General features: G+C 32.5%; 3 protein-coding genes across 4 annotated transcripts; 2 read left to right on the top strand and 1 right to left on the bottom strand.

Moving 5' to 3' along the window:
* The first annotated feature begins 242 nt into the window (after positions 1–242).
* On the top strand, positions 243–7,845 carry LOC130940943 (ubiquitin carboxyl-terminal hydrolase 25). 2 transcript variants are annotated; one of them, XM_057869239.1, is made up of 10 exons: positions 243–671; positions 771–1,260; positions 1,355–1,430; positions 1,577–1,669; positions 4,495–4,581; positions 4,688–5,132; positions 5,280–5,463; positions 6,199–6,327; positions 6,973–7,107; positions 7,307–7,845. In XM_057869239.1, exons 1-9 carry the CDS (start codon positions 497–499, stop codon positions 7,076–7,078), a joined length of 1,785 nt encoding a protein of 594 aa, XP_057725222.1. In that variant the 5' UTR covers positions 243–496; the 3' UTR covers positions 7,079–7,107; positions 7,307–7,845. The 2 variants fall into 2 exon arrangements, with proteins under 2 accessions (XP_057725222.1, XP_057725221.1); XM_057869238.1 differs by having other exon boundaries at positions 4,688–5,463.
* A 2,545-nt stretch (positions 7,846–10,390) lies between these two features.
* On the bottom strand, positions 10,391–12,247 carry LOC130941595 (nicotianamine synthase-like). Its single transcript, XM_057870155.1, has 2 exons — positions 11,766–12,247; positions 10,391–11,004 (listed from the first exon to the last, which is right to left on the bottom strand). The coding sequence occupies exons 1-2, from the start codon at positions 12,162–12,164 to the stop codon at positions 10,549–10,551; spliced, it is 855 nt and encodes a 284-aa protein (XP_057726138.1). The 5' UTR covers positions 12,165–12,247; the 3' UTR covers positions 10,391–10,548.
* An 8,528-nt stretch (positions 12,248–20,775) lies between these two features.
* LOC130941857 (uncharacterized) lies at positions 20,776–23,564 on the top strand. The gene is given in 6 exon segments (XM_057870481.1): positions 20,776–21,044; positions 21,131–21,285; positions 22,101–22,258; positions 22,261–22,325; positions 22,958–23,028; positions 23,122–23,564. Coding segments are annotated over 6 exon segments (894 nt in total). The 5' UTR covers positions 20,776–20,846; the 3' UTR covers positions 23,369–23,564.
* Positions 23,565–23,762: the final 198 nt, after the last annotated feature.

Below are 23,762 nucleotides of genomic sequence, written 5' to 3'. Positions count from 1 at the left end.
AGATCCAACTATAGAAAACATACTCTTAATGTTGACATGCTGCACAAGGAATGATATTTTTTGGGTGACTATAAGGAATGATATTGAACAACACATAAATATTTTTCATTTTTTAATTTATTTTTAAAAAAGGCACCCCCTTATATACTGGCAAATAAAATAAATTTATTTATTTATTAAAAAATCCTACGTTTAAGGTTGTTTATCCATAGTTATTTGTTTCATTTTCCTTTACACAAGTATTTTTCTTCATCGTTAGAAGAAGGCGCTAGAAGGACGAAAAAAAAAAAATCACGAGAGAGAGAGAGAGGGAAAAAAAAGAGTCTGAAAAGAACCCTCACGATAGAGAGCGAGCGCGCGCGATGCGATTGCGGTGCTCAAGGCTCAATTACTATTCCTCTTCTTCTTCTTCTTCCTCTGGTTCCTCATCGGTGGCGGCGCCGTCCAATGCACCGGCGGCGAGAAGTGCCGGTCGCCGCCGCAGAAGCAGTTGTTGATGGCCCTGCAGATGACGTGGCAGCCGAACCTCCTGAGCCAAAAGCGCAAGAGCGGTCCTCCATTAGGTCTTCGCAACCTCGGCAATTCTTGCTACCTCAACAGCGTTCTCCAGTGCCTCACCTACACTCCCCCTCTCGCTAATTTCTGCCTACGCTTCCAACACTCTTCCCTCTGTACCCTCACTCTAAACCCTAATTTCTATTGTTACCCCTCTCTTTATATCTCTGAAACCCTAATTCTGACGATTTTTCTCTCTTTCTCTGCAATTTCAGGTGATTCTTCTTCTTCTTCCTCCTCTAATTCGAATTCATCGAATTGTCCGTTCTGTATTCTCGAGAAGCAGATTGCGAAGTCCCTGCGCGTGGATCTCACGCACGACGCGCCGTTGAAGATTCAGAGCTGCCTCCGGATCTTCGCCGAGCACTTCCGGTGCGGCCGACAGGAGGACGCGCACGAGTTCCTGCGATACGTAATCGACGCCTGCCACAACACCTGCCTCCGCCTCAAGAAGCTCCGCCGCGGCGGAGATGGTGGTGCTGAGAACGGAGCCGGCGGTGGGAGCTCAACGGTGGTGAAGGAGATTTTCGGCGGTGCGCTGCAGAGCCAGGTTAAGTGCCTGTGCTGTGGTTATGAGTCGAATAAGGTCGATGAGATAATGGATATTAGCCTTGATGTTTTCCATAGTAACTCGCTTAGAGATTCAATGCAAAAGTTCTTCCGGCCTGAGGTTTTAGATGGGAACAATAAGTACAAATGTGATAGGTATGAGAGTTTAAGTGGACTGTTTTTTATTGGTGTGTACTTTGAGTTTCTATTGTGGTTTCGTTCATGGCATGCATTCTCTTTTGTTGTTTAGTTGTAAGAAATTAGTGCCGGCAAAGAAGCAGATGAGTATACTCCAAGCGCCTAATATTCTTGTTATACAGCTCAAGGTTGGTCAATTAGGTTGCTTTTTATTTATTATTTATTTTTAAATTATAAATTTTGTTACCTTTTTTGTCCTTGGATTACTTTGGACTTGGGAGCGACTTTTTCCCCTTTTCTGAATGGTGTGTTGCTGGATTTTGGATTGATGCAGAGATTTGAGGGCATATTGGGGGGCAAGATTGATAAGGCTGTTGCATTTGAAGAGGTTTTGTTACTTTCTAGCTTCATGTGCAAAGCGAGTCAGGTGTGTATGATATTTGTTTTGAATTGAAGTAGTTCTTGCTAGGCGGTTTAGATGTATTCTTACTGAAAGTTGACATTGATACTGTAGATTATTTTTTAGTTGTGAATAAGTTAATTGTTCATATTTTGATCATAATTTGACTTTCTTTATTCAAATATTCAAAATCGTGTATTCTGAATGTTGATTCTTTTAACCGTTACTCAAATTTCTAAACGCTTTCTCTAGATATTGCTGGAGAACTGAAATAAAAGATAGGGACGAGCTATGATAGATATTATGAGGTGTAATCAATGTTATATCATACATGTAAGCACATAATAGATTGATATGAGATTTCGCACATTGATGTAGCTGGGTGCATTTACATGATACTTTGTATTTAAGTTAAGGCCATACTACAACGATATCTGTGACTAGTTTCCTCTAAGTCTGTGTTTATGATCCTGTAATCTCCCAAACTTTGTTGTCATACCTTCCCAAAATGGCTGAAAGATTTGAGGGTGGAAAAGTTTGGTCTAAGCCTTCTAATTGTTCCCTTTGTTTGTTTATGCTAGATGTGGTTTCACTAAAGTAGCGTTTGGTTCCTATCTTGAGACATAAAAGATGGAGACAATGAAATGGCAAAGACGCGTCCCTCGCTTTCCTTCTTTTTGGAGGTATAGAAATTGGCTTAAAAAATCATCCAAGACATGTCTTTTATGGCCCTTTATTTTGGAAGTACGAAAATTATCATAAACAAATATCTTGAGATGCTGAAAATTTTAACCATTTCTCTCAATCCCGTTATCCAAATGTGTTTTTGTCAAAGATGTCTCTGTCTCATGTCTCATGACATTAACCATACGCTAAGAACACATGATTGATTTACTGTTATTTTTTCAAAATTCACATACAGGGTAAGGATACTGGTTGATGTACGTTTGTGTGAAATGGAAATACTTTGGGTGAAATGTGGTTTCAACTTTCAAAATTTATAATTGAAAGAGATTAGTCTGAATTTCTTGATTGGTTGGATTGTTTTACTGAGCTCTTGCAACTGGAATCTGGCCACAGCATTGCTATTTTGAATGTGTATCTGTTGCATTGCATCTTCAGTTTTATGCAATAGCAGTAATTGCAGTGCAATGCCAATTTGAAAAAACTCATAGAATATATGAACTGCAAAGATTTCTTGGACATTTTGTATCTACTCTTGATGCTATTGGTCTTGTATCGTATGCTTTATAATTCCATTAATGTAATTAGTTTTAGATATATGGAAGCATACTCCTCTTGAGGGGACTATGATTTGGATTGTTGTGAAGGTGTGTTGATTTGAAAGAAGAGTGTATACATAAGATGGGCCAGAGTTTTGGAATTAGTGTATCTTAGTTTGTTAGTTTATTATTGTCAGCAGAGTTCTCATACCATTAATCTGCTATTATGCTTTCTTGTGGCTTGATACATGTGTTGCTTATTTACCTGTTTTCTATTTGTTTGGTGATAATAGACAATCATTTGGAACTTGAAAGTATTTACCTGTGTGGGTCTCATCGACTTAGTAAAGGATTCTCCCTTTTTTCTATGGATTATGCTGGGTATGGCATGATAAAAATAATGATATTTTCAAACCGTTGGAGACTTGGTCTCTAAAGAAGATGTTCTATCTAGCTCGAAAATCTGCAATGGAATGAAAATGTTTTTAGAAGAAAAAAGGATATTGACCTCTAGCTTGATCTCCAACTAGGAGCCTCCACCTCTTAATTCAGTTAAAATAAATTGTGATGCAAGTGTTTATGATAAGGAAAAGCTCTCCAACTTCTGAGATATGAATGTGAAACTTGGTTGAAGGGATGTTCTGGATCTCTTCACTTTTCAAACATATTGCGCTATGAATTCTTCGCTTTATGGAGAGGCCTTATTCTTGCCTGGGAATGTGGCTTCAAAATTGTGATATGTGAAACTAGTAGCCCAGACACATTTCACTTGGCATAGGTGGGGCATTTATCAACGCAAATAACAGGGATTTTATAAACAATATTCATAAAGTGCTGCAAAGGAATTGGGACATTGAAATCAAGTTGGTACGATGAACAGCAAACACTCTAGCCAACCTAATGGCTAAACATGCTGTGGGAAATTTGTGAGTACATGGAATGGATTGAACCGTGGAGTGATCTTAGACATGCTTTACAGCGTGATACACATACTCCTCTATAGAGCATGTTACTACTTTTCCTTTCGTGTCCATTCACCAAGAAAGAAAAAGCTTTAGAATGTGTTTGATTGAAGAGTAATGGAGGGAAGTTTGCTGCTTCTCTCCCTTGCTACTTGCCAATCTAACTCCCCATTTTTTGTCCCTCAAAATTGTGGGGTATAATTTATTCACTTCCTCTCATTAACCCCTTCAAACATGAGGTTGATGCTTTGCCTTTCATTTCTATTTCATTGTTAGCTAGTCCCTTCCATCATCAATAAAATCTCCAACAATACCTTAGTTCAAAATATTCAGCAGTTTGTAATTCATGGAAGGTTTTAAGAATAGAGGTTTGAAACGTGAAAATCTTATTCCAAACTCATACATTACTTGTGCAGATTGTGCTGAGGCTTGATTGTAAAATGTGGCTAGGCTGAGTTCTAAACTAATTTAACATAAACTATGCTGTAATATTACATATCTGAGAACCATTTGCAGTAAAAAGAAAGCTTCCGTACTTTTCCTAACATAGGGTGATGACTGTTGCTATATCGCCAATATTGTACTCTTTTATTTTTTTAAACTCTGTTCTTTTTTGTTCTAGCTTTATATATAGGTTCTTCCCTTCCTAATAGTTATATTGATGCAGGATCCACTACCAGAATATAAGCTTTTTGGTACTATTGTGCATTCAGGCTACTCCCCGGAGTCTGGTCACTATTATGCCTACATAAAGGTTTGTAGATTGCTGATAATCTGTGTGCAAATTATGCAGCCACTTCAGTAATTCTCAGATAACATTCAATTGTGGCCAGCCTCTGATTTTTTTAATATGCTCACAGGATGCAATGGGTCGATGGTATTGTTGTGATGATTCTTGTGTAACAGTTGCAAGTTTGCAAGAAGTTTTGTCAGAGAAGGTTTATATTCTTTTTTTCTCTCGAACTACTCAAAGGCCAGCGGTAGTTAATGATTCTCTTGTTTCCAACGGCGTAAAGCCTCATCACTCCAATGGGAGTCAGGCATCTGAAAGTGCGAAGGTTGAGGCACCATTGAAAGCAGTGCATTCAAAATCAAATTCTGAGCAATCTACTTGGAAGGATATGCCAAGGGTATCTAAAATTAGTAAAGGGCCTTCTAGCTCAAGAGTGAAGTTTGACATTAATGGAAATTCTGCTTCCAAGAGAAGTCCTGCTCCTGCAACTGTCAATGGGAAAGTGGACATTTCTAAGAATCAGCTTGTGGTAATTAATGGGCATGTGAAGGACACAGTTTCTTTGGAGAATGGTAAGAAAGATCCTCCGTCACTGCCAGCCAGGAATGGCTCTGTGAAAAATAAAGTTGACGTAGGTGATAGATTTAAAAGAAAGGATTCAGCATTAACAAATGGTTCCACTGATATTCATTCAGTTGATATGCATTTTGCCAAATCAGATCCAACGGTAGACAATAATAGAAGCACGGTAACAACAGGTAAGGGGCCAGAAAACTTTAAGCAAGAAAGCAATGGCCACGGTGAACCTAAAATATTGGGGAAGAGGAAAGTACAGGATACTTCAAGCATTTTGCTTGCACATGATGGTCAGTCTCGAACAGAAGTTGAAGAGCTGAAAGACATGTATGATATAGCATAACTTGATCTTATTTATTTATTTTTAATAATTCTACAATAATATTAAAATTAATGATTTGTCTTTTGAATGAGGCCTAGTCATGCTGTGTTTGCTCACATGCTGATGTACATGAAATATCTGTCTTATACTCTTTGAAATTGATTTTCATGGTAAAGATTTAAAGTTTGGTAGCTAGGCTTAGACTATTGAGGTTAGTCAGGGTTTGACATTGTTCCAGTAAAAATCTTTCGAGTGAGGCTTTAATATTTGTAGTTCTTTTAATGTTTAGGCAATATGGAGGGGGAGTACTAAATCTGATCTGTCTTTTGTGAAGCCATTACCAGTTGATGGAAACATGGTGAATTAACATTGTTAGAATGGTCCATATAGCTATCTTCCTTCCATAAGTTTATGTCTCCCTTTTCTCCCTTCCCCTACCTCTACCTTCCCCATTTTCATGTGTTAAAATGGTGTTGACGATGTCTTTATCATTAATTTTTTTTACAATATCCTTCTCTTGTTGATTAATTTTGTACTCAATGTTCAAGCTTACCATTTTTGTTATCTTTTGCAATTATTTGCAAATTTGTTAACATTCATTAATGTCTATCCTTTGACCAGTTGGAGACCTTTATATTATAATCAAATATTTCATTTGTCTTGTTAAGAGGCTGTTTCCTTTTCTAAACCATTCATTGTCTATTTTATTCTGATACTATTACTGTCGAAACATCATCCAGTCTTGCAAAAGAAGCCAAGTCTGTTTTGAGGTCATGTGGCTGGACAGAAAACGTTTTTAACTTCATGCGATCTAGAAAGAGGTTACGAGCACAAGAAGCTGGTCATATAACAGGTGCAGACGAGATAAGGTATGTTTGACCATATTCTGCATTACTTATTCCCTGACTGCGGTTGTTATGCACAGTTGTGTAGACATGGCTTTAGCACTATTCATTGAATAATTTTATATTCCATTTCCATGATAACTATTATGAGAGATTGATTTCAAACTACGACTATAGATGCTAGAGAAGTAGCCTTAAAATGCATAGTAAGTGAGGAGGACTGCAGACTGTTTGCACTTTGCACGCACAGTTCTAGTATGCATGTCATGTTTCTTTTATGAAAACAAAATGAAAAAAAAATTATTCCTACATGATAGTTTAGCTGTTGGCTAGTGGGGAGGCATGCCATTTGTTGATATGTAGGTTTGCTTGTTCATGATATGCCTTGACAACCCAGCTTTTACAAATAGGCCACAAGCCAACGAAGCAATTGGATACAGTTTCAATTCTCAAAGTTGGAGAGAAGAAATAACCTGTTTGTTGAAATCTGAGTTCTATTGTTAGGATTATTCTTATCATCATCATTGTCATCATGATTTTGATATTAGTAATTGTTTCTTTTTACTGTTATAATTGACAAGTATGCACTTGAATACGGTGATTGTGATTGGAATTTTAATTGTTATAAATTTCAATGCTGACGTGATATGCACTGCATGTGCGATACAGGAGGTCATTAATAAGAGATGCGAAGGGAGCTTTCTTATCTAAGATTCCTGAGTCACTGAGGAAGGATCTGATTGAACGTCTCCGGTCGTTTAGCCAAGATAAATAGTACAATTTGAAGGGTCCTGATCAGAAATGGTATGGATTGCTATATAGTTCCATTCTTCATATTTTCAGTTCTATAAAGCTCCATTTGGTAACTGTCTCAAGATACAATTCAGACTATTGAGACAGCAGAGATGAACTAAATGCAGCCTCAGCCCTTTAGTCTTAAGTGATTTGACTCATTTGAGTACAAGAAGTCTTCTAATTTATTTTAATCTGCAAAATGTTACAGCATGTTGATAATGCCAGCGAGGCTTGGTGTGTATAGACTGTATTACTAATTAAGGTGGTGATGGTTGTCGTACCACACTGGATGCTATGTTTGGTGCTGTTACATATTGACTTTTGAGCTGGTTCTGGAGACAGGCAAGAGTACGTGGAGATTGTTTCATTCAATGCTTCCCTACTGTTTCACGTCTCAGCCATGAGTTTTCTTTCTCAGTGGAGGATATGCAGCTCTGTGAATCGGGTGTAGAGGCTTTCGGGAATTCTATTCATTTGTACAATATTTGGTTTAATCTTGTTTTTGGAGCAAAAATCATATTTTTCTATAGAATTGCTCAACAAATTTTGAATCCAAGATGAGGCAGGGTATGGCTTGTTGAAAAGTTATGATCATTGTGACTGTACACTACGTTATAAGATGAGAAATTCTAAAGTGTAGGCAGAAGTTACAAATTTTGTTAGACGATAATATATGGTTTGGTACTCCTAAAACTTGAAACACACTGAATATTTATTTTGTTGATGCAGCAGTTTGATTTCCAGCAAGACGATGTTTTCTTATTCCTACAATAATTGATAAATACCGATCGATTGATATTGTGGTAGGCATTTATTTTTCTCTTAAATTTGGTATGGTTGCCACGGGCTGTTTCTTTCGTTTAGGGTTTAAGGTCATCTTTGTTCATATCTATCATAATTTGTCCCGAGTAACAAGGTTGTAAGGGCTTGACATTTGTTTAGTGTTCACCCATTTGATTTTGGGGTTAATGTATGTCCCAGGTTAGATGAGATAATATTCAATTTAGTCTCAAAATTTAATCCATAAAGTTTTAATCGCTTGTAGTCTCTAAATTTTCTAAATTTTGTAAATGTGACTCACATTAGTATTTGAAATAATTTATAATAATTTATAGCACACATAATAATGGAGAGCAGAGCTGAGATAGATTCACATTGGAATATGTAAAACCATGCTGTTTTGATTTTGGTTTTTAAATAATCCAAAAATATTGTATCACATGTTTTGATTTTGGTTTTTAAATAGTCCAAAAATATTGTATCATGTTGAGAGAATTTTTCAAGAAACACTATTTATAATGTTGATTTTGGACTATTTGGATGTTAACTAAAGCGAGGTTGTTTTATAAAATTTAGTGTGGCATGTGGCTGTCCCATTAACGTTTTAAATAAGGGTAATTACTAATCAAAACACTGACGCCAGTAATTTTCCCTTTGGTATATCGAGAAAATTGTTGGTGCCAAATCTCTTACCACACAATGTTTCACAGGCCTTGCATAGAGTTCTTTTACCATCACATATTTGCCTGTTTCTGCAATCTCAGATGCATCAAATGATCACAAAGAAGCTAGTCAGCTACGCGGCCGGCGGTCACCCCACCTAGATGATTTTGCAATTGGGCATCATAGCCAAGCCTCAAAACACAAATCTGCCGTTAAACGGAGTAAGTGATGATACTACACATTCTGAAGCTTTGGACCGTATTCACAGCATAGTACACAATAATAGACAAAAAAGAGAAGATCAGATATGATTATCTCATGGTTAAAATAATGCTAGAGTATTTTTACATTAAAAAGAAGAAAATGATCATTATTGTGATTTTGTTAACTAGTGCAGTCGTTTAATGTGAAACCTTTTAACAGAGTGAAAATGCAGCATCCATTGCATGTGCACCCGAAGATGTTCCAAGAAGCTACTCACATGAAGCATCACTCATCATAGCAATAGTTACTCACGTTTTTGTTCTGCTTATCTTATCTATTAATATTTTTAAAGATGTAGCAAAATTTACAGAGAGAAAAATAATGTACCAAGAATGTCTTTTTCCTAGCTCTGTATATATTTAGTCGCGGCTCACATTTTACAAAAGAGAAATCGCACTTCTTAATGAACTTTCAATTTCAAGTAGTGAGAATCATACTTGGATGAAAGTTTTTATTAACCCGTGTCCCTCAAAATTAAAGCAAACAAGCTATGAGCCGTTATTTATTATTCCCAACAAGTTTCCAATGTTAAAAGATAAAAACAGAAATTGAGGAGGAAAAATGTTTTCCAGCAAAGGCCTTTAGTCTAGTTCTATACACTTTATTTGGGAACAAGAAAAATCACACATATATTGATGTTTGCAACTGTTATTCATACAAACCTCTTAAATCATCCTGTTAAACAAGAAGACCGTAGTAATTAAGTAATTAAGTACTAGGGGTCCCGAACAACACCATGCTAATGTATATAGTATATATAGACGCATGCTATGGTGGCCATAATAGCTATATAACTTTGGCAATACTTCAAATTTTTTTGTTAAAACTAAAGTAAGGGTTTATCTATCTTGTACTTTAAAAGCACATGATAAATTTATAAATCTAATTTTTTTTATTGAAAATATAAAAAAATTTAAGTTTTCAATACATTTGTTTTGTATTTATTAAATGAAAATATTTAAAATTTTCTACTAATAGTAAACATATCATGTGTCCTTAGGGTACATATTAACTAAACCCTTAAAGTAATATTTTGGATAAAGCATATATTTTGTTTCTAACGTTTAATTTGTTGTATTTAATTTTGTCTCTAATGTTTTCGATTTATGTCAAAATTATCATTAAACGTTAACTCTATGTAAAATGTTAGGAACAAAATCGAAAACTTTTAAGAATAGTTTTGATACAAATAAAAAATGATAAGGACAAAATTGAAAAAATCAAAAACGTTAAAGACAAAATTGAATTAAACTAAATATTTGGAATATTCTAAAAGAAAAACACAAACATTAAAGACAAAAAATATATTATTTTATTCTAATATTTTTTTAATATTTAAAAACACTTTTTTATTTTAAAAAATTAAAATAAAATAAAATATATAAAAAATGACTTTAATTTTTGTAACACTTTTTAAGTGTTGCCAAATTTCTATAATCATTGTAGCCACTATAATACTATAATAAATTAATAGTAACTAACGTAGACTCCACCATACAGGAACTACAAAACAAATATAAGTACATAAGGGAAATATATATAGGAACAACAAAACATTCACCTTAAATTCAAACAATGTTAGACGTACCGAATTAAAATAGTGTATTATATATGTAAAGGTACTTCAGTTTATTTAAATGACATTGTTCTAAATAACATCAAATTACTGGATTACCCATAATGCATGTTATACTAAGGGTAATTCAGTGCATTATTTAAGACATTGGCTAAAGGCTACGATGCTTAAGCTTTAGGCTTGCGAAGAAGAACAACCGAGTTGATAACATCATTTGTGGGGTGAAATATGGTAAGAACCTCAAAATCCACCATGTCATGTTCTTCAACAATAGGGTACAAGAAAGCCCTAGCACCCTTTGCACTCCTCACAAGCAAAAAACCACCTTCCTTCATGTACTTCCTAATATGTCCCAAAATCTTCAGTTTTGCTTCTCTTGACATCCCAACAAGTGCTGCCAAGAATAAGCAATCATATTCGCTCAGCCTCTCTTTCACATCCATGATGTCATGAGTTTCAAACTTCATCCTCTTCTCAAGACCTGAATCTGAGGCCACAATCGTCCTAGCCACCTCGTTAGCCTTCTGGTCGATGTCGAAGTTGTCGAAGTGCGTTGATTCCATGTGGTGTGTGGCCATTATAATGGAAGTGAGTGGCATTGGTCCTGATCCAACAAAGGCCACCTATGTTGCGGAAAAACGAATACAAATATTGAATATAATGCTATACAAAATGAATATATATATACAATAGTTTTGAAAAATTGGAAAGTATGGGTTTATATTTGTCATATTCAAATATTTATAACAATTTTAATCAAAATTTTATAGTAAAACTTTCAATAATTAAAGTTTAATTTTGATACATTGATAGTATAAAACACAATGAATATGAAAGCTAGTTATTTATACTGATATAACGATACGTAGTTAGATACATGTATAAAATATTTTACATTAACAATAAATCAAAACTAAATTTTTCTAATTATGCTAGATATAATATTTTTTTTATAAAATTTAGTTTTGATGTGCTCATAATGTAAATACATAATCGTATAAAATACATTTATTTTTTTAATAATTATTCACGTAATTAATATATAAAAATTTATTTTTTTATGATGTGATGTTATGTATTAGATTATATATAAAATTAATTTATACAGACATAAAAATTAAATTTTTATTTTTAATGCAAATTTTTCTTGGTACAAATCTTTTAAAGATTATTTTTAGGTGTTTATGCATCTTTTTCATTAAGAATTTATTTATTTTGTTTTATTAAAGCTTTTTTGTAAGAATAAATGGTTAAGTTTTGTGAATACTTAAGGTGTCTACAAAAAATGTTTAAATAATCCTGTTAGTCTAAAGTGGTAGTATTTGAAACATATATACATACATGAATTAACTAAAATATTTATTCATCATATATAAAAGGTTACCTTCTTTGGATGTGCCACACCGTTATCCTTGAGGATCTTGTTCTCCATGTTTGCTAGCTTCACATAGTTGCCATAGTAAGGGAAGAGTATGAGGTTTTTCATAGGGTTTGGTGTGTGGCTTATGAAAGTTGAGAACTCAAGCTCCATGAGCCCTTCGGCGCGGCCGCAAAGGTCGATGAGGCTCTCGCGAGCTATCTTCACATCTTGGGGTAAAGACTCAATTTCAATGGATGAAGGGAGGATGCATAGTTTCACTAGGTTAGTGAAGAGGCTATTGACTTGTTTTGAAGGTCTAAGGGATTCTAGCTTGGAGATGCTTGCATGAAGTTGCATGATTTGAGATATAAGGACCTCTGATGGAATTTGGGTATCAAAGTTGAAGCTTTGGAATGAAGCCATTTGATTATTATAAATGAAAGGATTTTATTTTGGGGTGTAAGAAAGTTTGAGAGAAAAGGAAAATTAGAGCAAAATGCACACGATTTTTGTGCTTGTTTTGTGGAGAAAGCTCACATGTATTTAGCTATTTATAGTTGGATTGCATGAGCTTGGATTGGTGAATTGCAATATGCAATTATTGATTGAGAAATGTTTGTAGTGACTAGTCATGAAAATCTCATTTTACTTTAGGGGTAATTAAATAATCAGTAATAGTAGAGAGATAAAAAAAATAACTATAATTTGCTATATTTAATATTCATTAATTGCTGTAATAATTAATGAATATTAAATAAAATAAATTTTGACTAACTTTAGTTAAATGTTTTTTGTTATTAAATATTTTTATTAAATAATAAATATATAATAATAATTTAATTTTTATATCTTGATAATATAAAATAATTTTATACATGTATCTAATTATTTAATGCTACATTAATTAAAATAATTATCTTTTATATTAATTTTATAAATGATCATTTAAAAAAATGAATATAATTAGATGATTATGTAAAAGTTTTACATACACTGTGAGTTAAAATTAAACTCATATGATAAATACAAAAAAGTTTTTATATTAATTATTGGTCGATAATTTTTTGAACACATAATTTTTTTATAAAATGTTACAGACACTTTTACTTTATTATTTTTAGATTTTGGTTTGCTTTCTAATTCCAAACTCATGATTAGCTGTTAGATTGAGTTTGACATCAATAAATAAATATTTTTATTTTATTAGTAAAAAACATATTTATTTTTAATTATTTATTTCAAAAACAAAGTATCTATTCACAATTCAAAAATTTTTAATCGGTCAATCACTTAAGTAATTGATCTAAACAATCTTTATAAATGACGATCTCTTGATATCTCAAGACAATTTAAATTAATAATTGGAGTCGCTTAGATCAATTATTCGAATAATTAAAAATCGATTAAAAAATTTTAAATTATAAAAGAGTATTTTGTTCTTCTTTGTTAGAGATCGAAAATAAATTTTACTTTATAAAAAAAATTATATTAATAATTTTAAAATTATTCCAAAATCTTCTCGGTCAACTAAAAGGTCGTGCTTCATGCCTTTAAGATTATGTGCCCATGATCTTATTACTTATTTTGTCTTATGCTTGCACTTGCATGATATAGCTAGGCAAGAGTTTGCGCTAATTATTTTTTTAAGTACCTTAACGGTATCAAATATGCATATGTATAGTGTACAGTGAAAAATGTTACAAATATAATTGTCATGTTTTGTTTTGTGGGCCATCAAGCGTGTGGAACTTGCAAGTCCTATTAGTATTTAACTGATGGAAATAAATCATGGGTTGCATCTGAAATTAGACTTTGATTCTTTTCATACGCTATATGTGCATGAAGAACCGGGGAAGGTTGAAGCATATACTGTGTATGAAACATGTTCACACTAACATGAGAAGTGAGAAAGATTTTGGGCCTCAAGTCTCACACCGGCATGAACCTTGCTAATGCAAGTCAATATTACAAGATCCTCAAATCGTTAAACAAATAAACCATGCATTGAGTCAAGGAAATAATCCAAATAAATAAATTAAAAATGTCAAAGAAACAATGATCATTGAAGCTCACTAAAATTTGAAGGTTGAAACCGTCTTCGGTAGGGGTGAACAAAATATACTCTATTTTATTTATTAGTTCGAAAATTTACTCCAAATACAGGGTAAAAAGGAGTTACACAATACATATATTTAGATATAAATATATGACGACTGATTTAATAATTAATTTTAGGTGTACATATAATATTTTTAAATTTATTATTATTAAACTACTCTTTCATCTTAATCCATAACAATAAAAAAGTCTCACATTGGTCCATAAATTCAACCCAACCGAATTAATTCAGTTACAATTTCAGCCTATATATTTAGCTTTATTTTTGTAATTTTTTCAATCAGAAAATACATAACACAACTTTCTTTCTCTTTATGTACTCTTTGTATACTCTTTGAGTTTATTATGGTATTAGAGCTCGGTTTTGACCTTTGCAGACATCCATGGATAAACTAACCAATTCATATCCTAAAATCTCTTTAACCCCCTCCCACAATGAATAATCATTCTTCCATTAATGCCGCCGCTGTCCCCTTGCCTTCCTACTCTATCTTTGGTAAAAGAAAAAGAGTACACTAACAATTTCATCAGGAGCCTCTTTTAGGCCTCTCGTCAGTCCAACACTCTTCTCTCATGGCACTTCTGTGGCTGAAGTTCATTCTCTAGATTGCAAAGTCAGAAACAACCACTCTTTCAATAAAAAAATCTATCCTTCAAATTAACTTAGACTTTTGCCAAGTCCAACAACTCGTTATCTGTACTTTTTCTATTGTTAATAATTTTTTAAATTGAAATTCATGTTTAAACACTTGGATCGTTAATTCTAGTGCCATAAATCACATTGTCTTAAAGGCTCCTACTTTGGAAAACTTTGAGAGATATAGGAGGTGGCTGTTTTAACTTAAAATTCTGTTGTATTTTTTATTAAACTAGTCAGCCTAAACTCCACGGGTTGCGGCTAGTTCCCTTCTTGGATATTGTATATATATAACTTGCTTACTCTATCTACTACCTTATGTACCCTGGAGCTGTTTACAAGGTTTTATATATTATGTTTTGTTCTTTTCGTGCCAACATGCTTTAATTATCGTGTGTGAATACTTCGCATTTTGTATCTCTATTTTATACATCTTTTATCTTCTTTTTCTTCATGGGACTTCTAGTCTTAATATTTCTTGATTATATACTATTGTATGAAACTTTAGAACTGTTGTGACGCATTATCATCCTTTGCTTTACAACTAGAGATAAAGCTTATGATGATAGGGTATTACATTTGACAACTAATGACAAGAAGGGTTTCAACCAATTTTCTAATTTTGGCAAGGTAATCTTTAATTGAACCAATTTTCTTGACTGATTTCAATTGAGATTTCAAGCTTTAAACTCTAGTTTTTGAAGTTACTAAGAAGTAATTGTCAATGATATTTTATGCATCGCAGAATTTTGAGCAGTGTATCACCTTATTTTTTAATAGAGTTGAAATTGATGCAACCAGCCATGTAGTTAAGGTTAGATCATTTTAGGGCCATTCCTTGAATGCTTCAGTTTCTTTGAGTTCTTAAGGTGTTATGATCACTGTAGTGTCAGTTTTTGTGGCTAAGTCATATGTTAATTATGTTGTTGAGAGTATGTTTAAATTAAATTGGAGCATTGCAACCATCTAAATGATTTTTCATGCCTAAACTTTGAAGAGTGAGTCATGTAAAGTGCTTCCACATTTTGAAATTGTCTTTATCAAGCTTTTCGGCCAAAGAGACATGCGCTGGTCAAGTGGTTGAGGGTGCCCCAGATAAGAGCAATGACATGATTAATGAAGAAAAACAAGAATGATTGAAAAAATACAGAAGCAGAAAAGGAAGAAAAATAAACGAATTGAAGGTTGAAAATCGAAGAACAGATGAAAAATGCTATTTAGCTATGAAAGGCTCTAAATACCATATTATGTATAAGAATGAGAACAAAGAGAATTAAAAAGAAATTTGAACCTTGCATTGATTCAAAAACTGAATATACATCAGATATTAGAAAGCTATTTATATCCAAGTTAAATTAACTAACTAATTAACTAAAATTTATGCAAAACAGAAAAGTTAGCTTAATAGATTCAGTTATACACACTAGCTAATAAACCAAAATTGCAACTGCTCTATCTTTGGAATAGTTTTGAAAATCGAACCGAATCAATTGGTTCAACCAGATTAATAAAAAATTGGTCACCTGGCTGGTTTGGTTGACTTCATAAATCGCTTAGCAAAAAATCGATCAAAGAATTGGTCACCTGGCGCCGTTTCACCCTTAAAAAAAAAAGCGGTTATCCTCAAATGCAGCCCTAGTCCCACTCCTCTCTTTCTCTCTAAAAATTCAAAATTGAAAATTGAAAGAACCCTAGCCCCGCAACGACCGTCCATTTTCATTGTCATCGCCGAACTCTCCTCCGTTGGAGACATCCGTCATATGTGGAAGCTCTGTCACCATCGTAGGAAGCTGTGTCGCCTCTCGCGTGTGGAAGCTCTATCGCTGCCCTAAGAAGCTGTGTCGCTAACATAGGAATCTCTTTGCCATCGTGTGGAAGCTTTCTCGCCGTCATTGTCTCCTCTATTCGAGATTTCTCTCTTTGTCTTTGCTGGCAGTTCTAAATCCTCTATCGTTGCCGTCACTCCCCTTCTTTCCTTGCTGCGGGTAAGCACTGTTGCTTGGAATTATTTTTTCTTGTTTTCTAATTTGTACTGTTATTAATAATATTGAGTTTCTGATTTTCAGATTTTGATAATATTTTTGTAGTTTTGTTAATAATACCGGGTTTAGTGGTTTACTGAATGTCTGAGTTGTGAGTTACTAAATGATTTTGTTAAATATTTTTTGTTGAGTTACTTTTGTTCATGTTTTCTATTTTGCTGTATATTAAAGATGGAATAATCACAAAGTAATCAACAGCCAAGAGACAATGTTGTCCAAGAATCCAAACTAGTTCTTCTTAAGGAAAGGACTACGCTAGGGTCTCAACCGACTTTAAAAAGTGTCTTGGCCAGTAAACAAATTATGCACAAGGCTAAGTTGGGGCTTGCAAAATGGATTGTTGATGCACGTAATCCATTCAATGTAATTCAATCACTTTACTTTCAACCTACCTTGGACGGTATTGTTGCAATTGGACCTGGTTTCAATGGACCGTCACATGATGAAATGAGAATTCATTTGTTGGCCATCTTAAGAAAGAGTGTCAGTTACTTGTTGAAAGCTATAGGAGCTCATGAAAAAGTACCGATTGTACACTGATGGCAGATGGTTGGACTGATCAAAGGCAATGTACGTTAATTAATTTTCTGGTTTATTGTCCTACTCGTATGTCATTTGTTAAGTCTGTTGATGTTTCTGATATGATAAAAACTGTCGATACATTGTTTAAATTGTTTGTTGAGGTTATTGAGTGGGTTAGGTCTAGTAACATTATGCATGTGGTTACTCATAATGCTGCGAATTATATATCTACTGAAAAACTTATTCATGAAAAGTATCCAAACATTTTTTGGTCTTTTTGTGCCACTTATTGCATCAATCTTATTTTGAAAGACATAGCAAGTATTTCTCACATAGATGATCTTGTCTCTCCTGCTTCAAAAGTGATTGTGTTTATTTACAATTATATGATTTTCTTGTCTTGGCTTAAAAAAAGACAAAGTTGGAAAGAAATTGTTCGACCAAGAGTTACACATTTTGCCACTGTTTTGATTACTTTAAAAAGTAGATATGATCATAAGGAAGATTTGCAAGTATTGATGGTGGACAAATATTTCACTTTTCATAAATTAGCCAAGAGTGCCAATTGGAAGATAGTTAGCTCAATTATCTTGGATAGTAAATTTTGGCAAGATCGGGTTATTATTGTGAAAATTGTTGGTCCTCTTATTAAGTTGTTGAGGATTGTTAATGCTGATGAGAAACCCTCCCTGAAATACTTGTATGAAATGCTATTAGGACAATGTTTAGAAATAGAAAAATTGCATACACGCCTTATACAAGTATCTTGAAAATGCAGTGGAATAAGCATTTGAAGCATAATCTCCATGCAACAGCTTACTTTTTGAATCCATCTTTCTTCGATAGTGAGGATTTTGTTGAAAAGGCAAATAGTTTGAGGTCTTTACTTGATTCACTTGATATTAACACATTTTGCGATGACTCAGTTGTCGCAATGCAAGAGATACAATTATATCGAGATCAAAAAGAAAGTTTTATGAGGAAAAGTGCTTTGAGAGCGACAAAGAGATTCGAACTTGGTACGTTATTTTAATTCTATGTTCAATTTATTTTAAAGGTTTTTTAAATATTGAGTGATAAACGATATTTGACTTTTATATCGATGTAGGTTAATGCTGGAGGTTATATGGTGGGAGTGCTCCTAATTTGTAAAAAATGGCAATTCGTCTTCTTTATCAAACATCTTCTTCAGCTTGATGTGAGAGGAACTGGAGCCTTTTTAAATAAATCCATTCAAAGAGGAGGAACCTATTAGAGCATTAAAAGCTAAGTGACATTGTTTATGTGATTTATAATCTACGCATTCAATTTATGTTGGATCGCAAGAAGAAGAATTATGATCCAATTGACATTCAAAGTATTGACACAGTAGATTTTTGGATAATGACGGATAAAGATAATCTTGAGTTTACTAATAGAGACAATGAAGGCATTGAAAGTTTTTTATATACCGATAATGCTATGCCCTCGTATCTTAAAGATGAGTGAAATAGTAAAATTTGTTTCATTCACTAATGATATATGTTGTTAAGTGTTAATTTTGGTTTCTTCTTGGTTTTTTATTATTTTATTAGCTGGAGGAGATATGAAAGTTGATGTGGATATACCTGATGTTATGATTGATTTCTCAAATACAGCTTCTTTTGGTAGTACTTCTGAAGATGGTGACTTTGAATTACCTGTTTATGATGGAGATATTAGAACACTTAATAACGATTATGATTTTTGATGACTTGTACCTTTGATTAGTTGAAAACTTATTTTTTTTATATTTCTTTTGATATTAGAACATTATGTATTTGTCATTATGTGCGTTTTGATTGTTTTTAGTTATGAACTTTAATATTTGAAATTGTTTGTAAACTTCTAATATTAAGTTATGAATAATTTATTATGTAAAATTATGAAATTTTAAATTTTATTAAGTTAAAATTATTAAATTTATATATTTAAAATTATATATAAATTTGTTAATAATTTTATTTAATATTTAATTAAACCGATTAAATTTTAGATTAAATTTTGATCAAACTAATAAATTAATAAACCAATAATTTTATCGATTTATTGATCGATCTAATTTTCGCAAACTTGATCTCCGGTCAATTCTTTTTATACCCTTAACAATTATGTGGTCCAAGATCCCATCTCGACACCTATTTGTTATTGATCGAAAATCATTTGTATTAACATATAAATACGTAGAATGATGTAATACAATTTAATGTAGTAAATTGAGAATGATGTAATACAACTTATTGACGAATAAATTGTTAAAAGAGTGATGAATAAATTAGTGTATTAAGAATTTGTCTGACCGAATTTTTTCCTAAAATTAGCAATTCGTTTCTAGTGTATTTCATTTTTAAAATTTTTATTTTAAAATTAAATTTTTTTAATAAGTTGATATTTTAAAAGAAAAATATTAGACGATTATCATAATTTATTATTTTTAGTCATTAATTAATTATTAATATTTAAAAATATAAAATAAAATATATTAATGGATTAGTATGTTAAAAAAACTAAATTAAAAAAATTAAATTAATAGTTAAATAATAACAAAACAACAATAATTTTTAATAATTTCTTAATTTTTTTTAAAATTAAAAAAATGTAAATTGCCTCCAATGCTTTTTGAATTTCCAAATCACCTTATATATTGAGAAATACCGAAAATCACTTTTTTTTTTCAAATTATACATTTAGCTTATAGAAAAAATAAAAGTTTATTTATCTATGAATTTTATTATCTTAATTCAAATTTTAAAAATAGTATTTAGAAGAGGCAATGAGTAAGGTAGGGTTTAGATCAAACTATAAATCTATCCGCGGGTTGAGAGTTGTATAAACTTAATCCTACTTTATTTGCGGGTTGAGAATACCCCAATCCTAATTCTACCTATTCTTAATTCTATCCGATAGTTACCAAAAAATGTAATATTATTATATAATTTGATAATATTTTAAAATAAAATTAATTTGTATGTAAAAAAAAATTATCGATTAATAATCTTTTTTTAATGGCTAAGGATCTTTTGTATTTATTAAAAAATCTTTGATTCAACATCTATTTGAAACATATTTTTATATAAGTATATATTATATAACATATACATATATAGGGTGCGGGTTGATCAAGTAGAGTTGAGCCTTAACCCTCACTCTACCCAACTCACGCAAAAATTCTACCTGCATTTTATCCTATCCGTTGCGAATTGAGTTGGCAACTCTATCTAACCGAATACAGGTACATATTGCCGCCTTTAAATTAGTATTAAAGCCTTTTTGATACCAAAATGCTTGTTTGGACGCTATTAAATCGATAAAAAAAATCTTTTTTAATTAATTTTTTTTAATTTTTGATGTATTTAAAAAATTTCTAATAGTAAAATTAAAAGTACTAAAAAAATAAAAAAATATTTCTTTAAAAAAACTATAATTTACATCTATTTAAAAAAATCTTTTTTCTTTAAAAATAAAATATTTTTTACATAATAAATGAATAAAAAAATATTTTTATTTTATTTTATTCAAATATAATTCATAAATAAATTTTTTTTTTACATAATATTCAATCATAAAATTACTTTTATTTTTATAAAAATTTTTTTAAAAAAATATCATTTAAAAATAAAAAAATGACTCCCAAGCAAGCCCAAAATCTCACCCTTTATCCGATTCTTTGGGAGTATTTGGATCAATTTGGATAAAACGGAAAAACCCAGTGAACACTGAAGCGTTTTACTATGTGAACTGGAAAATCAAAGCAAGTGAGAGGTGAGAATGAGCGCGTCGGGTACAGAGGAGGAGAGGCCAGAGCTTGTGTGCCAGCTTGAACACGTTCAAGGCCTTGTTGACGCCCTCTCCGCCGTTCGATGGAAGCGCCACCAGGACGCCGTCTTGGAGTTATCCGAACACGGCATTGTCCTCGTCGTTCAAGAAAGCGGTTGCCTCCAAGCCAAGCTTTATCTCAAACGCGAGGTACCTTTATTTCATCCAATTTACGCCTTCTACTTTAGGGCTTAAATTGAATTTTCCCGCTTTAATTTACTTGTTTCATTATTCAGCTGTTCGTTCGCTATGATTATAACGCTCAAGTACGACCTCGTTTTGGACTTAGTTTGGGGATTTTTGTGGAATGCTTGAATGCTTTCTCGGTTCCTGCTCACTCCACCCCCATTCAGATTCAATATCCAGGTCCTGATATGCAGCTTCTCCTCAAGTGTGTACCTCTTCCTCTTTGCATTTGCTTTTTTTATTTTTCATCTTGAATGCCTTAGCTACTTTACTATGCTACAGAAATTCGGAAAAAAAATTAAAGGATTGGAGTTTGTATTTAAGGATTCATAAATGCCGCAACTGTAATTGATTTTCCCCCCATATTCTAGCATCACAACACAATTGCGACAACAATTTAAAACCTGTTGATACTCTATAGATACTTGTTGGCAGTTGGCACTCATTTGATTAGAATGGATCTTAATAGATAACTCGATGCTCATTCCGAGATCCATTTACTGTTAATAGCTAGTGGTTAGTACAAATTCAGTCTGTCTTGCAAAGTAATTGGATTGTAGAAAATAATAAAAAAAAGAAAAAAAAAGAAGAAAAGAATATCATGCCCTTCCAGGTGAAAACCATCTTCTACAGGGGAAAAACAATATATGACATACATACACTCACGGCTTGCAAGTTGCAATATATTCCACGAGCTAGCTCCCCACAATTTTAACTCGAAACCCACAAGTTCTGAAGCTAAGTATCTTGTATTGCTGGAAACAAAGGTGATTGATAGAACCAAAATTAATTACGGACGGCAATTCAGTAGAACTTCTTTCTGTCAAACTTTGTTTCCTTTTTTTAAACAAATTGTTTGTCAAGAACTTCTTTTTTAATCTGTTATTCTGCTGAGTAGCCACAAAGATGGTTGAAATGCATAATATATATAATGAATTAAATCAATTAATTCTCTTAGGAGTTACGATGTTTAGTCTCCACCAATAACCTTGTAAAAGTGTCTTTTCTGTCTTGCTTTAGATCTGTAGATTCGATGGATGCAAGCATTTGTGCAGAGATCAGAACAAGAATTCCCGAAACAATTGCATGGGACTACAATTTTGAACCAGCTGGGACAAATCCCTTAACCTTTACCGTTAAGGTAAACTATCCCTTCAATGACTTGGTATCTAACTAATCCCATCAATCAAACAAATTCGAATTCAATGAGTTACATTAAGAGCCGAAGGACATGGAGACTTGCAGGTCCATTTTGCTTCAAGTTTGAATTCATAAATGGTTACATGCTAGTTGCAGTTTAGACTAATTATATTTTGATAGTAACATGCCTTACATCATTAAGAGTGACTATGCAATAAGAGTTTGATTAGTCACATTTGATAAATTGATAGTTCAATAGATGAATTTAGTTGTACAGGTTTAGGATTTAGGGTTACGAGATTTGAATTAGAAATGAATTCATTTCTTTATATTTTCAGTTCCAAACAGACTCTAATAGATCAATTTGATACTACAGAGAGGTTATACATTTTGTAGTGTTAGCCAATAGTAACTGAGGCTTCATGTTCTACTCCATAATGCCTATAATTAACAAGACGTGGTTCTCATATACTTAAAAGCAATAAAATTGCATCTTAGCTATAGTTTTTTTGTCTAGTGATAAGCATTTGATGATTTGAATGAACAACTGTCCATCACGAAAACTCTGTCTGCTTCCTTTAGGTTATTTGGATCAAAGGGGAGGAAACAATGAACAAGATAATATCCTAGTCTTGCATACATTTTCTCAATTCTTGGATTTTGTTTACTTTCCTTAATTTTGATCCAGTACTATCATATTCATCATATTTCATCTTTTTGTTTTTTTCCTTCTCCAGATAGACTTCCTGTATTATGCAAATTCTGATCTATTAGTGGCATTTCAGTGTGATCATCGAGTTTCAGTGAAGTAATAACTTTTTTTTTCCCTTTTCTGATATTTCTACATGACAAATACCATTTCTGTAAATTCATTTGTCTTTTCTTTGCATAAATTTACCAGGTATAAATATAAGTTCTTGAAAGCAACAACTTCTAATATGCCTAGCAGTGTGATTAAAGAAAATAGAGGAAGCAAGTTAAGCATAGGGAGGGCTGGAATGTTGAAAGTTCAGCATTTGGTTTCAATTGCCAAACCATTAGCCTCACATTCCTATGTTGATTCTATAGGCTATCAGCAACCTAGTCGAGTAGCTCATATTGAATTTTTCGTCAAACCAGAGGAAAGTGACGACTCAACTAATGATTAATTGACTATTTACCAAGAAAATGTTCCTGATAATCTAAAAAAGGAAGAAAAGAAAGTTCCATAACTTTTCAAAATTAAATCTGAAAAGTGAAATGATTGTTAAGCAGGATGATTTTAATGATTTTGTTGTACATACTCTAGATGATTAGTTTGTGGCTATGTTGGTGTGTAGAACTAGATTTTGAGACAGTGAAACTAAGGGAATGATTGGTTTATGAAAATATTTTTTATTTTTGTTTTTGGTTTTCATTTTCTGAAAATGATTTTCATTTTCATCCTTTTCACGTTTTAGAAAATGCGATTGGTTTGTGAGAAGAGAATTCATTTCCAAATGTTGAAAATAATGAAAATATGCTTGGTTAGTCTATTTTTAAAATGTATTTTTAATATTTTAG

The sequence above is a fragment of the Arachis stenosperma genome, chromosome 7 (genome assembly GCF_014773155.1).
Source record: "Arachis stenosperma cultivar V10309 chromosome 7, arast.V10309.gnm1.PFL2, whole genome shotgun sequence".
Classification (NCBI taxonomy): domain Eukaryota; kingdom Viridiplantae; phylum Streptophyta; class Magnoliopsida; order Fabales; family Fabaceae; genus Arachis; species Arachis stenosperma.
The sequence above is the reverse complement of the archived record's forward strand: the minus strand, read 5'-3'. Positions and strand labels throughout refer to the sequence as shown.